The sequence below is a fragment of the Aulonocara sp. 'chitande type north' Nkhata Bay genome, linkage group LG2 (assembly GCF_057382095.1).
Source record: "Aulonocara sp. 'chitande type north' Nkhata Bay isolate Kocher_YH1m ecotype deep benthic linkage group LG2, A_spYH_male_GT1.1, whole genome shotgun sequence".
In the NCBI taxonomy this organism is placed as follows: Eukaryota; Metazoa; Chordata; class Actinopteri; order Cichliformes; family Cichlidae; genus Aulonocara; species Aulonocara sp. 'chitande type north' Nkhata Bay.
In genome coordinates, this window is record NC_141345.1 from 27,767,560 (window position 1) to 27,782,505 (window position 14,946).

Here is a 14,946-nt window from a genome sequence, read left to right on the forward strand (position 1 = left end):
TAGTCACTAAAAATCAGAGCCTGATGTTCCATGTCTATTTCCAAAACCTTCATTCAGATTATGAATGAATGACTTCATCGGTCTTTAAGGCGTTTTCACCTGTTAAAGCACTTTCAAAGAAAGTAAAGAAGATTTTTCTCTACGTTGACCATTTAGCCAAAATACGATATGTTTAATGGAAAAACTGCTTTCAAAAGCACTCAGATGTTCCACTAGAAAGCACTAGTATTTAAAAGCTCAAGAAATACAGTGTGCCATTATAGCCACATCACGGGGAGTGTGAGTCAGCCACAGCAGTTATTGTGTTGTATTAGCATCGTTTTTGGGGTGGAAAAAAGTTTAAACAATGTGTTGCATAACTTTTCAGTTTGTAATTGAACCTCTGATATTAAGATAGAAATCTTACTTTAGAGCTTGTATTTATGCTATGCACTGTGAATTACTACATCTAAAATCACATTAAATTCTGTACCAGTATTGTGGCGTTTTCATCTATTGAGACAAAGCACGTAATATCAAGATCAACAACCAAGATCTAAACAGTTACAACTAAAGCTTGTTTCCATGCAATTATTTCTGCCGTCATTGTGTAAGTGCTGTGTTTTCCTCCACCCTTGTTTCTCTCAAGGCTCAAAACTGCCAGATCAATATGTGAGTTCTGCCTGAAGCTGGGAATTAACCCATGGGAAGGAGTTGAGTTTTCCACATTTAAAAAGCCTGTTGGAATTTCCAGTGATTTAAGCACGTTGAGACTTTTTGGAGTTATATTAATCCAAGTGGTTCATGTTTCAAGATATTTAGACAGTGGCCCTGTATGAGAGTTGGATTACTTCATTTCAATCCTCAATGTAAAGCGGATTGCAGGACAACATGTTGCTTGCCTGTGATGTCGTTTATATATTTCTTATCAACAAATGCTACGTAAAGACTATGTGCTTTACAAAAATGTTCCTTGGGTCTTGTATTTGACCAAAGTATCAGCTGGATGCAGTGCACCCAGTACAGCAGCCCATTTCTCTACAGAGAGCAACTTCAAAGGTCAAAACAGTGACTGGGCTGCATTTGAGTTAGAAATACTCACCTTCACTCCAGTCAGTGTCCGTTCTCATATAACCCTTCTGGTTGCTATGGTTACAGACCATACCTCATCTCCTCCTCCTCCTTCTCAGATTGCTCTTCCTGTGAGAGATATTGGGTTTACAGGGGGACTCTGTAGGCGAAGCTTCTATTTTACATACAGAGACCTGTTACCTAGAGACAGAGGAGGCGATTCAAGTGCATCCTGGACAAAATCTCTCAGTGCCATGTTGTGTCATGTAACCGTTTCCAATCACTGCAGCTGCATGAGAAAGTTTACCAGACAGAAAACATGATGGGGAGTCTCCATTGCTTGAGTCTTGAGTCATTACTTCCTGGAGGGTATACACTGAAAGTGAGAGAGAAAGCAAGCAGACTGGAGTTATTAAGAACAGCCTGTTTCAGGGTTCAATTACCTCAGTAATTACCACATTTTAAAAACCCACAACTGTTGACTGTGACCGTCTCAGGCACGGGCAGTGCAGTCCTGACAAATCTGCAAAGGGGATTTGCATAATCAAAAGATCTGGACTCATAACAAGCTAAATAATACAAATAACTATCCAGAGCTGATTTGCTTAGTTTAGGAGAGACACATCTCTGAGTGCATGTGTGTCTAAGCCCATTTAAAAGACAGATTTCCTGATGTATGCAGATTGCAGGTGTGCATACATGTGAGAGACCAAAAGCACTGTAAGGGTCCTGATTATCCTCTCAACTGGATTGTGTTAATCTACTAATCGAGAACCATTTGCATAACTGCTTTAGTGCAACTGCAGTTAAGCAATTACTGCCCTCATTTCCATCTTTTCCCACAGTGTGCTATCTACTCTTGAACTTTCTACACTTGAACTTTAATCTCACTCTTCCCCCCCCACCCCCCCCCCCCCCCCCGAGTCCCAATGTCTTTAAACTCCTTTAATTGTCTGCACTCCTTCCTTCCTTTTTTTTTACTAAGTGCCCTTCCTCCGAGCATAGTCTGAACTGAATGTTTTCCTTTTCTTGTCTGTTACTGAGACTCTTGCAGATCTTATAGTCTGATCTCAATCAACACATTATTTTTCACAGAATGAAACCTGCAAGATGTTTATTCCATTCCATTCATATATTTAGTGGCATGCTGTCACACTTTTTAAAAAATCTATTATGTTACCCTGTAAATAGCTTTAACTTGTCTGCACTCTATGTGTGGATCTTAATCTGTGGAGTCTGGATAAAATTATTACACATGCTTGTGGGAGAAAGACTCTAAAGTAAACCTGATTGCTTAATTGTTTGGCGTAACACCTTACACTGGTATTTCTTAAATTTGACTTACAGTAAATTACACTATCTTTGCAAATTTCCACAATCAATTTGACAGTCCTAGCTTTGCATCTTTCCCTCATTACAGCATCATTCTTTATCATATCATAATAGTGATACATAATAAACAAAGGATTTAATCTTTGCTATATGGAGAAAGAGCAGGGGAAGGATTATGTTTCTACTTAGAATAAAAGTATTTAAATAAATACTAAAGAAAAGCACATTTCTTTTCTAATAATTTTTCAACAAAACAAATCCACTTCAATTATCAAAACCCATACATTTAATTATGACTATAGCTAAGTTTAGTTTAGTGTTCCATCTTAGTGTTCCATCTGTTGGTACAAAATCAATATTGCGTTTTTGCGAGCATAAAAAATATACATCGATAAACGACTCATAAAAACAAATAGGAGAATTTAAAGGAACCTCGAGCTCTAAAATAGTAACTCGTTGTTAGACGTAGTCCGTTGAACTCATTTTTTTCTGTCCTCATGCTAAATGAATTCTAACAAATGTTCTCGATATATTAGTCGTTCGACAGTTGATTTCTCTTGACTTTAGGGTTATTTGAACTTCCTGCCACTGCAGCCAATCAAATCCTAATCAATAAAAACAAGCTTTCGGCGCTTTCCAATCACATTGCGCAGAATGAAAAGTGGGCGTGGACGTGGAGTGGAGCAGCTGACAGACTTTCCGGCGCGTCGTGTGTGCTTGGAGTTTGACCACAAAAAACAGAGGACGTGCGGATTTCAGGGGGGGTGGAAGAATGAGTTGGGACTCTAAATAGTGAACAAACCGAGAAGCAATTTAATCTGGAGGGTTTAATTAAACTGGTGTTGTCACGGGAAAGGTAAGCCGACATTAGAAGTGTTGAATGTCAGCGCTCGTTAGCGTTAGCTCCTAAAGCACCGGTTATTTCAGCTAACGCCTCCTGCCACATCCAATTGCTGCTGTATTTTTAATATCAAATGCAGTAGCCCTATATATAGAAATGGCATTGTGTATGTGTGTATATAGCGTTCTTTTTGCCGCTAACGTTTATTAAGAGTGCTAAATTTAGTTTGGAAGTCCCCTTTATCGGCAAAGTTATTGTCATCGGAGCCCTGTCCTGCTTATCCAAGAGGGGCACCAGGACACTTGATTTGCAGTCATTGCACTTTAAGGATGTCACCTTCTCAATATAGCTACCCAGGGCTCGGTTAATAATATCTAAAATAGACTATAGACTTCGTAGCACACATCTGAACAAAATTGTGTGTGGGATTATTTGCCCTCAATTAGTAAAAGGAAAGGAGCTTTCTAGGATAACAGAGGTAAATATTACATTTGTTTTGGAAATCTGCCTGAGTCTGAGCTACGTGGCTGAGATCTGTTGGTTTCGTCTGTAGTATGAAAGCAGCTTTTCTTTTATAGTAATCAAATGACACATTTTACATCAGTTATGCACAATATTAAAACCTATGAGAGGTTTACTGAAGACAATTGAAAGTCTTGTTATAAATTCTGAGAAGTTTTGGTAGTGGTATTCATGTGGTTGACATACCACCTTCCTAAACACTTTGTGAGACCAAGCACACCCCTCCACACTTAAAAAACAAAAAACAAAAAAAACCAAACACACTAAAAATCTAATTTAAAAATTCCTCATGAATATTTGGTACATACTGCATTCAGTTCATTTTTATTTATATAGCACTAATTCACAACAACAGTCCTACCAAGACACGTTATATTATATTGTAAAGACACTAGAATATTGAAAATGGGAAGAAACCACAACAATCACATGGCCCCCTATGAGTAAGCACTTGGTGACAGTGGCAAAAACCAGGCTCAAGGAAGACAGCCATCGGCTGTGACTGGTTGTTTGATTGTTTCCCCCCCCCCAGTAAAATCTCACTCATGTGATGATGAGGGAACACAACCTTTCAAAACACCTGTTACTTTGCAACAGGTGCACTCTGTTAGCTGCTTGTCCTTGAACATGTGCTTCATACTGTATATGCATTGCTGTTTTTCACACACTGCAGCATTACTAGTATTACCACAGTAATGTTTTGTTCATAATTTTTCATAAATCACAGGGATTGTGTTTGTTCCCCAAAACATTCCTAATTGATTAAAAAATCTGATGTAATTTCAGCCATGGATCCTTCACTAACTGCCAGTTCATCCGCCTCCAAACTGGACCCTTCGTCTCCTACCACCCTGAGACCCGGACCTTCTTCTCGCAGCTCATCTGTCAACTCAACTACGACAAATTCAAACTGGCCAAATCCTAAACTCACAATGCCAACACCTCCAGCAACACCCTCATCTTCTCCCTCTACTGCCTCCCCTCGGACTTCCCCAAATCCTCTTTACCGCTCTTCCTCCCTTTCCACACCGACAACCTCGCCTCTTCGGCAACCAATCAGGAGCCTCTCCCAGGGGGGCAGATCTCAGCTAAACGCCGCGTCTACGGGGAATCCCATGACTGGATCATCAGCTGCTGGAGGTCCTGCAACAATTCCACACACTCCTCCCACACCAGAGCAAGGTGAGAATCAAAACTGACCTTCGACCTTCACTTTGCACTTCTTCAGGAATCAGTGCAGCCAACACTCCCAGGTTACTGTGTATGTGCAGTGCAGGGTTTCCATGACCACAGACATTTACCTCAGCATGTAAAGCAGCCTCTCCCTTTTTGCTGACCTGAAGAGAAAAGATGGTTTCACATGTGTTTTTTTAAACTAAACAAATATGGTATGCAAGTAAGACGTCTTTTGGTTGAAGGGGAATAGCACTTTTTATCTTTTTAACCCTTTGCAGTGATTTATATACTTAGCTTACCTGCTCAGTCATTTCATAAGTAAACACTTTCCAGTTTCTTTAACTGTCTAAAATAATATAATTAAGTGTCTTAAAGTTCTGAATGTACTGAAAGTAAAACAGGGAGATGGACTGCACCACTGTGGAAGTGTTTGCACACCAGGAGAATGAGCAGCAGCTGTTTGCTGTGCTAAATAAACAGTTATTTTAGAGCTCAGGCAGATGGTTAAAGTGTACGTGGCTTTACCAGTGTAAGTTACTGGATGCTTCACAATTTCTTCTGCTTCTTGAGATCCGCAGGCACAGGCAGACCACTTTCACTCACCAGTATCACTTACAGCCTGCATGACGGAAAAGTGTTTCCACGTCTGTTTTTCCTGCTGTTAGTTTTAAACAGAACAAATATGACCGCTTACTTTACGGGAAGCAGACACATTTTCGGTGTGAGATCCTGTTCCTTTGGAGAACTGGGATTTAAGAGTAGCAGAAATCATTAGCCAAAGGAAGATGATAATTAAACCAAGAGGGCTCTGTGGTATTATCAGGTCTTGTCAAGGCCAAAGCTGTTTCTAGAAGGATGTGACTCATGCTCATGCTCTGGGATCACTGATGTCACAGATTGCCACACTGTGCTGGTCTCTTGTTTCTATTTTTGTTTGTTGGGAACATCTGCAGAGTATTTAAAAATGTAGAGTAATAAGGAGTAGTTGCTCCTTCGAAAAACCTGAAGAAAACCTAATATATTAAATAGCTGCTTTTTTTTTTTTTTTGTGTCCCGTTTGGATCTTTAGCCATCAGAATTGTTGTCTTAAGGCCAAGAAAGATGCCAAGCGGATTTATTTTACCAAGTGGATCATCATGGCCTTGCCATATTGGTCCATTTGATTGACCTTTATTATAATTATGAATTTATTTTATTTTCAGTTCCTACAAACGGGACAGACATGACTGGGGGATAGGACAGGGAGAAAGAATGAAAGAAAGAGAGGGAGAGAAAGAAAACCAAAGGGGAGAAGAGACGGTGAGAAGGGGGGGAAGAAAGAAAAAAAACAAAACAAACACCTGGGTCACCTGTATGGAGAAAAAAAAACAGAAGAGAAAGCAAACAACAAAGAGCAACATAATAAAAAAAAAACGGCACCATCACAATAAACTAGCTAGCAGTAAATATCAGTAGATACTAAATAATAAACGATATTGTGCAGCACGCAAGATAGACAGCGCACAATGTGCTTTGAGGCAGCAGCCAAGAAAGCTGTAGTCCGCGTCTGTGAATACCCGTGTGTACACCTGTGTGCATACCTGTGTGGATCAGCATGCTTGCATTCCAAAGGTTTCTCCATGTAACGATCTGCTAGGGAGTGTGGGGGGGCCACAGCCCCGTCCTCCAGGGTATGAAGCAGGTATGGAGGAGATCAAAACTCCAGACATCCAGAGGCCCCCAGAACACAAGAGACCAAGGAAGACCAACAGAGGGGCAGCCGCGCCACTGTCCCAGTAAGAGCTGAGGAGAGTCCCAGATGAGGGCTCACTCAGCAGCCGCGGAGCAGAAGCCAGGGGGAGTTGCAGTGACGCGCCCGTGGGCTCCGCCGGCAGCCAGCTGTGCCTGAGTGACCGAGCCCCAGGCCGAGAGGCCGGGGGCACCCCACCTCCGAAGTGGCCCGAGCGAGCCCCAGGCTCCAGGCCCTGATAAGCGGCCGCCAAGGAGTGAGCCGGTGTGTACCCGGACGCCCACCCCCAGACACAAAGAACCACCAACGCACCGACACCTGAGGGAGTCCACCACTGGCAGGGGAAGTGGTGGTAGGGGGAGATAGGCCTCCAAACCTTGGAGGGCCTGAGATGTCCCCAGAGAGGTGGTGTCTGATACCCAACCTGACATATAGACACAGACATACAGGCACACACAGACACAAACATCCATTCCCACCCTCATGCTCTCATATGCACTTACTCCACACTCAACCAACGTGGAGACAGACATAAAGAGACGCTGTACACACGATCACACTCCCCAAGCGTACTCTACGAACCGGGTCTAGGTACCCTTGCCCCTGGAGGGGGGAACTGCACCCAGACCCAGGTGGTGTTACCCTTTTCCCTGCGGTGGGGAGAGGCAGACCGCCCCGACTCCGCAGCAGCAGGGAGGCCCCACATTCCAGACTGCAGTCGGACGGCCAACTCCTCCTAGCCCCCCCGCTCCAGCAGGCCGCAGAGAACGGGGGTGTTTTTTTTGTTTTTTTTTAAGTGGGCATAATATCAAGCTCCATATGTTTATTCTTGGACTTTTCTTGGTTAGCTCTGCGCGAATTAGAGTTCAAGTAATTTATATTTTTCTTATACAACGTCATTCATCCACTGCCTGAACCAAATTATTTTATCTCTCTTACCTTTAAGGCCACCATCCTCTGATTGGCTGTTGCTCTCTAACAGAAGGTTTAAACAGCACCCTGTGTGGGACAGCTGTGCTCACTTTCAAAGCTGTGTCCCTGAAATGATCACATAGAGTACAGCAGGGAGGTTTTTTGTAAGACAAACTGGAAGTTGGTGTGACTTCGGTTCCCTGGACAAATGGCATCTTTCTATATGATTTTGAGTTAAAAATAAATAAATAAATAAATAAAAAAAACTTTAGGAAAATAAAACCACTGAAGTCGTGTTAAAGTCACTGGCATGTTTTGCTCAGCCTTATTAACACAACTAACAGAACTTCAGCGGTGGTTCAATCATAATTGCTGCTGGCAGAAGTAAAGGGCTAGTGTTAGGCTTCAGTTGGCGAGGAGTGAGCATGATTGGTTGTCTTTCTGTCTCTCTGTGTTAGCCCTGTAAATGGACTGGCACTCTATTAAACCTTCAAAATTTACAAATGTGATATTTGTATGTATATTATATGGTAAAACAACACATTTGAAAATGTCTAAAGCTCGAGTTAAATACACATCTTATTTAAAGGATCTAACCAAAACCCTATTCAAATCACCCATTGACTCTGAAACAATGGAACCAAAGGTCCCTTCCAAATCCAGCAGGTCTCAATGAACTCTTTGCCCCTTGGACACCTACTAGGGGGTAACCCTTAGTTTCTGTCATTATCATGCCAGTTTCCAGAGCTTTCTATTAGGAATTACAAAACTAACTGGTTAAAAACTGAAGCATTAATTTCAGCCTAACAGTTATAACTTGTATTATATATGCTTACTAATAAAGATATTTAAAACGAAATAGGTTCTTAGTTTTTCCAAGGCCAGCCCCAGTAAGCTGTACAAGCAGATATCACCCTAACTGGCCTCTGATGCACACCCAGTGCTCTGGAAGCGGGCTAGAAATACCACAGAAAACAATGATTTCAAAAAAAAGAAAAACAAGGGTTACCTTAGTAGGTGTCCAAGGTGGAAAGATTTGAAAGAGCCCTAAAATCTACTGGATGGATTTTGAAAATGTATTTTCTGTTTCAGAGGAGCCAGAGGAGGAGGTCAGCTTTGAGGATTTGGAGGAGAGAGCAAAGTCAGGTGATGCCAAAGCACAGACTAAGGTTAGTGGCAATGATCATACTGCAGACACTGTGGACTTTAGTCGCCATATGGTGATGACAGAGCATATGAGCTAAGTAATTATACATTTTATTTTAGAGTGACATGCTGATAGGACGGACAGGTCACTAAGTCACAGTAATGCTTGTGTTGCAAGTCTAAAAGTCTGTGTGTGTCTGCACAGATGGGCCGCTACTTCCTGGCATTGGCAGAAGAAAGCGATGAAGAACTGAACAACTGCACAGCGGTCACTTGGCTCGTCCAGGCTGCTAAACAGGGCCGCAAGGATGCGGTCAGACTGCTGCAGCAGTGTTTGGCCTCCAGGAAAGGTATGACTGCTACTCTTAGTGCACAGCTTTTAGAAGAATGGAACCAGTGTGAAACTGGAGCATGATTGAGCTAATGTTCGTCTGTGCATTCATCCTCATTTGTTCTTCAGGCATCACACTGGAAAACTTTGAGGAGGTGAAGAAGTTGTGTACAGAGACTCGTTTTGAGAGAGGAGTGAGGAAGGCAGCTCTGCTCATGTACTGGAAGTTAAACCCAGAGAGGAAGAAGTCGGTGCCCGTTTCTGAGATGCTAGAGAACGTTGAACATGTTAACACAGAGCCGGGTCCGAGAGGAATAATACTGTATTTCAAATCATTTACATTTTGAAGGCATTCATTTTTTTAAATTATACTTTCTACCCTCTGCAGACACACCAGTTTCCCCTGGTCCCCTAAACAGGTCTGCTAAGAAACAGAGGAGAGTCTTGGAGACTATGGTCACCAGTGAGGGTATGTGTGGTCTGAAATGTGTCTTCTAATGGGATTAAACATGCACAATTTGTCATTTCCTCAAGCCCAAAGTGTCCTACAGACCTGTCAGAGTAAAATAAAAGTACTAATATTTCTTCTGTACTTCTTTGCAGCCAGTTCCCATGTGGGTCTTGATGACTTTGTTGAGATGACCAAGAAGTACGCCCAGGGTATTGCACCCTCACCAGTTATGGCTGCTGCAGGAGGGGATGATGATGATGACGATGATGAAATAGTAGTGAAAAATCCAGATGAACTGCCCCTGCATCAAAAGGTGGTTTGGGGGGGTAGTGGTCTGCCTTTGTCATCTTCTTTTCACGCTCTGCTTGTCTTGAGTTTAGTAAATCTGTGAAAAAGTGAAAGAAATTCTGCAACTTAATCAGTTTCGGTCCTGCTATGTTTTCATTCTTTCACTATTAGCCTTTGTGGAAGAAAATCAACCATCTAATTATATTTCTAAATCATTTTCCATTCCTTTGTGTTAATATTCAGTTGGAAGCTGGTTTATTACACATAATAACAGCTCAAGTGAAGCTTGATCAGTCAGGATGTGAATGTTCACCTGACATAAATTCACCTGAAGCACGACCAGGTGTGCAGCCAAAGCTTCACCTGTGTAGTCGTCAGTTGATATGATCCTTAATTTAACAGCCAGAAATAATTCAAATACACTCACTGAATGAACATTAAAAGTTGCAGTGCACTGAAAATTTTAACCAGTCACAAATGATAATGTTTTTTGGGACTTCAGATTTCCGGTGAACTTCTTTTTTTGTTTGTTTGTTTGTTTGTTTGTTTTTTCGGGGAGTATTCCTGGCTTCTTTTGGACCAGATTATGAATAATAATTAATAGTTTCATCAAAAGGGGGGGAAGCATCAGTTGTATAGCTAGTTTTAAGTGTTCAGGTCTAAACTAAACTGATTTTCTCAGGATCATCTCATTAACTAGATCTGCACCTTCTCTTTTTCCACCATATTTCTAAAAAATAAATAAATAAATAAATTTCCCCAAAGAAACACCTTAAATAGCCTTCAAGTCCCTGTGGGAAGTGGGTTTCATAGGTTCGTCTTATCAAGGCAGCTGTTTTAACATCACCAGAAAAAGTTTTTTAGTCATTCAATTTTTAAAAATTTTGTTTGTCTGATTCCATCTCTGCGACGTACTGATTCTGTCTTCCTTGTTTTTTTTCAAAGCTGCTGAAGTTTCCTCTATACGCCCTTCTCGAGATAAAAGAGCATCTTATCGACTGGGCGTCACGAGCGGGCATGCAGTGGCTCAGCGCCCTGATCCCCACCCACCACGTTAACGCACTTATATTCTTCTTTATCATCTCCAACCTCACAATCGAGTTCTTCATCTTCATCATCCCCCTGCTGGTTTTCTACCTCTCGTTCTTCTCCATGGTCATCTGCACACTGCGTGTATTTCAGGTTTGTCACGATGTACTAGACGTATTTATTGATTTCTGATAATATAGTACCTTTGTTTTATTAAAACAAAACATTTTTTTCTACAGAATTCTAAAGCGTGGGAACATTTCCAGGCTCTGACAGACCTGCTTGCTCAGTTTGAACCTGGTCTCGACCTGGAGCAGGCTGAGACCAACTTTGGATGGACACACTTGGAGCCTTATCTGTAAGTCCACATCACTCAGTTTCCAGTAGTTTAATAATGTAAAGATTAGCTTCAATTTGATCTTTTCTTCCTTTAATATTACCATAAAGAAGAATTGAACTGTTTCTGCAGGAGAACAATTACTTTTTTTTGCTTTATCAGGTACTTCCTGCTCTCGGTGGTCTTTGTGGTTTTCTCCTTCCCTGTAGCTGATAAATCCTGGATCCCCTGCTCAGAACTGGCTGCTGTTGCTCTTTTCTTCACCATTACCGCCTTCCTCAGCCTTCATGCCTCAGCTCAGCTCTTCGCTCGTAAAGCCCTCGTCACAGAGGTCCTCTCTGGAGCATGCTCCCTCACTCAATTCTTCCCGGAGTCCCTGTGGTTCCTCCGAATGTTCGGGAAGACTTTCATCACTGTGCCTCTTGGAGATATCGTGGCATTAAACCTGGGGATGCCATGTCTGCTGTATGGACACCTTGTCTATCTCCTCTTCCGTATGGCCCAGCTGAGAGGCTTTAAGGGCACCTATCTGTGCTTGGTGCCCTACTTGGTTTGCTTCACTTGGTGCGAGCTTTGCTTGGTGTTCCTTAATAATGCCTCAGCAATAGGACTCATCCGCACATGTGTGGGCTACTTCCTCTTCCTGTTTGCCCTTCCTATACTTTCACTGGGTATGGCTGCGATGCTCATCATCCAGTTAGTGCAGTGGTTTCTCACCCTGGAGGTCACCAAGATGGTGGTCACGCTGACTGTTTGCTTTGTGCCGGTGGTGCTGAGGCTTTGGACTCGCTTCAGCCTCAACCCCATCAAGGTGTTTCGGTCTTTGTCGCGGAGCAGTGTTGTCAAGCTCATCCTGGTTTGGCTCAGTGCTGTGGTGCTCTTCTGCTGGATGTACGTCTACAGGTCTGAGGGCATGAAGGTGTACAACTCCACCCTGACGTGGCCTGAGTACAGCAACCTTTGCGGCCCTCTGGCCTGGAAGGAGTCCAACATGGCCCAAACCCAGATTCTCTGCTCTCATCTGGAAGGACATCGTGTCACATGGACGGGACGATTCAAATATGTCCGTGTGACCGACATTGAGAACGGGCCGCAGTCGGTTATCAACCTGCTGCCTGTATTTGTAGGGAACTGGATGCGGTGCCTGTACGGTGAGCCATATCCTCTGTGTGATGACTTGAAGAATGCGACCGCCGAGCCCCAGCCTCTGCCCGCCCCAGCTCCTCCTCCTGAAGATCCTCTGTGTAAACTTAAAAAACTGGCAAAGCACGAATGTCACATCAAACGGTTTGACCGATACAAGTTTGAAGTTACAATGGGCATGCCGCTCGAGAGGAAATCCAGGAACGGGACGATCATCGAGGATGAAGACGCTACTAAGGACATAGTACTGCGGGCTAGTAACGAGTTCAAGTCTGTGCTTTTACACTTAAACACTGGCAGCCTGGTGGAGTTCAGTACCATACTGGAGGGGCGTTTAGGCTCCAAATGGCCTGTGTTTGAACTGAAAGCCATTCACTGCATGTCATGCGGCGACGCCCGCCTTCCCAGCCGCAGACAGTACAAGATTGAACATGACTGGAGGCGTACGGCCCAGAATGCCCTCCAGTTCGGTTTTGACTTCTTCTTCAACCCCTTCCTGACTGCACAGCTCGGACAACACTCAGAGACGGAGACCGAAGCAGAGGTTGTGACAAAGCAGGGAGGATAGACGAGATGGTTGGGGGATAACACTGTCATCAGTGAAGAACACTAATGATTTTTACCCACTGATCTTAAAAGAATCAGACAGCAATATTTTTGAGTGTCTTACTGTAGAAAAGTAGATGGACCTTCAGGTGTGTGTGTGTGTGTGTGTGTGTGTGTGTGTGTGTGTGTGTGTGTGTGTGTGTGTGTGTGTGGCTTTTGAGCCAAAATGCGTGACTACATATAATGAAGAAACAGTTAATGCTAAAAAACAAGAAGCACACAACAATGTGGTTTTTAAGTACTTTACTGCCGAACGCCACATGAGGAAAAACGTCATGTAAACCTCGCTGTGTTCAGCTTGTTATGAACATTTCATCCGGTTTAAGCTAATCATCTTAAGTATAGTAATGACATGATTTTGATTTGTTACTGGATGCTATGCAAACACTACATCTGCAAATCTTTCTGTATGTCGTGACTTTTTGTGGCCAAAACCATCAGTGTTGATCTTCTGCACTTGCCTTGTTGAAGTGCACATGCATCGTTGTGTAGCTACCGCTGTTGAAGGCAAGGTTGTCATATAGATATGTTTTGCCTATAATTATTTAACGTACATACAGATTTCAAGTGCCTTCTGAAGCATATTATTTGGGAGCAATTAGATTAAATTAAGTCTCTAAGAGCTCTGCTGCATCAGAGCTTTTATTTATTACAGAACAGTTAACCAGGTTTGGCTTTCTTTACCTTCATGTCTGTCTTCTCTGTATTTGTCGTCATCTCTGCTGTGCAGGGATTTAATATATTGATTAATATATTTGCGATCCCAGAGTGATGATGTGGTTTAAGTTAGGTTGTCACTACTTTTTTCTGTACTGTGTCCTATAAATATTTTAAGAAATCAAATGTGTGTGTGTTGCAGTTTTATTAAAAAATCATTTATATTTTACTGATCTTTAGACACAAAATTCAAACAAGATCCTAGCCCTTATGTAATTTATTGGATTTTTCTTGCATTAAACACTCACTGGCCACTTTATTAATCATATCTTGCTAGTACCCTGGACCTCCCTTTTGCCTTCAGCACTGCTTTAATTTTTCATGGCACAAATTCAGCAAGATTCAGGGAACATTCCTCAGAGAGTTTGGTTCATGTTGACATGACAGCATCATACAGATGCTGCAGATTTGCCAGCTGCACCTCCATAATGTGAATCTCCTGTTCCGCCACATCCCAAAGGTGCTAAGATGGAACTCACTGATTTTCTCACAGTGAACTCACTGTCATGCTCAACAAACCAGTTTGAGATGATTTGAACGTGGTAGTGAACATGGTGTGATATCCTGCTGGAAGAAGCCAACAGAAGACAGGTACACGGTGAGCATAAAGGGATGGACGTGGTCAGCAACAATACTCTGTAAATAAAATGCTATTAATTTTGTAGTAAAGGGCCCAAAGTATTCCAAGAAAATATCCCCCACATCATTACACTCCCATGACTGGGCAAAAGTGTTCATGATCCATGTTTTCATCTTAATTACGCCAAATTCTGACACGACTTTCTATGTAAAACACAACTTTGTGATAGGAGCAGAACCATTTAAAATTATTATTTAACGCAAGCGCCTTTCCTGCTACAAGTTAATGTGTCCAATAAGAAGAGTTTGATTTACACTGGAACAATGAAGACGGTGAACAACACGCAAAATGATTCGATTTTCAGCAGAGACTGAAAGAAAAACTTCTGATATTTATGAAGCGTTAACACAAGTTATTTTTAAATTATGAAGAAATGTATTTTGCTCAGATTAACTGTCATTAAAGCATAAAATAGATGATTGTGGGGGTTTTAAACTCAAGTTTAGGCAGATAGAAGAAGAAAGATAACCAGACAGAAAAAATGTGCAGAATCATGAAACTTGGTAATTATTTCAATTAAATTCATTCATTATTAAATCCCTTAGCAATTTTAAATCCACATGTAATAAGTGCATAATAACACAAGGTGGCGCCTTACACTACATAACTTGAAAAGCCATATAAAGGGTACATATTAACAGTTAAGCAATGTTAGGACTTCCTAACTAAACAGTAATGAAAATCACAATGATACGC

At 42.1% G+C, this 14,946-nt stretch overlaps 2 protein-coding genes across 2 annotated transcripts in view; one reads left to right on the forward strand and one right to left on the reverse strand.

The window, feature by feature from the left end:
• jakmip1 (janus kinase and microtubule interacting protein 1) overlaps window positions 1-1,179 on the reverse strand; it is a 30,334-nt gene extending 29,155 nt beyond the window's left edge. Inside the window, exon 1 of the mRNA XM_086314940.1 lies at window positions 1,082-1,179. The gene's annotated coding sequence lies outside the window, so the exon portion shown is untranslated. The remainder of the gene's footprint in view (window positions 1-1,081) is intronic.
• Window positions 1,180-3,047: 1,868 nt separating this feature from the next.
• On the forward strand, window positions 3,048-13,734 carry wfs1b (Wolfram syndrome 1b (wolframin)). Its single transcript, XM_086314988.1, has 10 exons — window positions 3,048-3,238; window positions 4,532-4,927; window positions 8,655-8,731; window positions 8,914-9,058; window positions 9,169-9,342; window positions 9,428-9,508; window positions 9,643-9,803; window positions 10,724-10,960; window positions 11,047-11,165; window positions 11,307-13,734. Exons 2-10 carry the CDS (start codon window positions 4,534-4,536, stop codon window positions 12,853-12,855), a joined length of 2,937 nt encoding a protein of 978 aa, XP_086171114.1. The 5' UTR covers window positions 3,048-3,238; window positions 4,532-4,533; the 3' UTR covers window positions 12,856-13,734.
• The last annotated feature ends 1,212 nt before the right edge of the window (window positions 13,735-14,946 follow it).

Excerpts from the sequence above, each read along its gene's own strand:
- wfs1b (XM_086314988.1), top strand. The coding sequence starts at position 4,534 with ATGGATCCTTCACTAACTGCCAGTTCATCCGCCTCCAAACTGGACCCT. Across the intron at positions 9,509-9,642 it reads GACTATGGTCACCAGTGAGG|CCAGTTCCCATGTGGGTCTT; the intron begins GTATGTGTGGTC and ends ACTTCTTTGCAG. Across the intron at positions 11,166-11,306 it reads ACACACTTGGAGCCTTATCT|GTACTTCCTGCTCTCGGTGG; the intron begins GTAAGTCCACAT and ends TTGCTTTATCAG.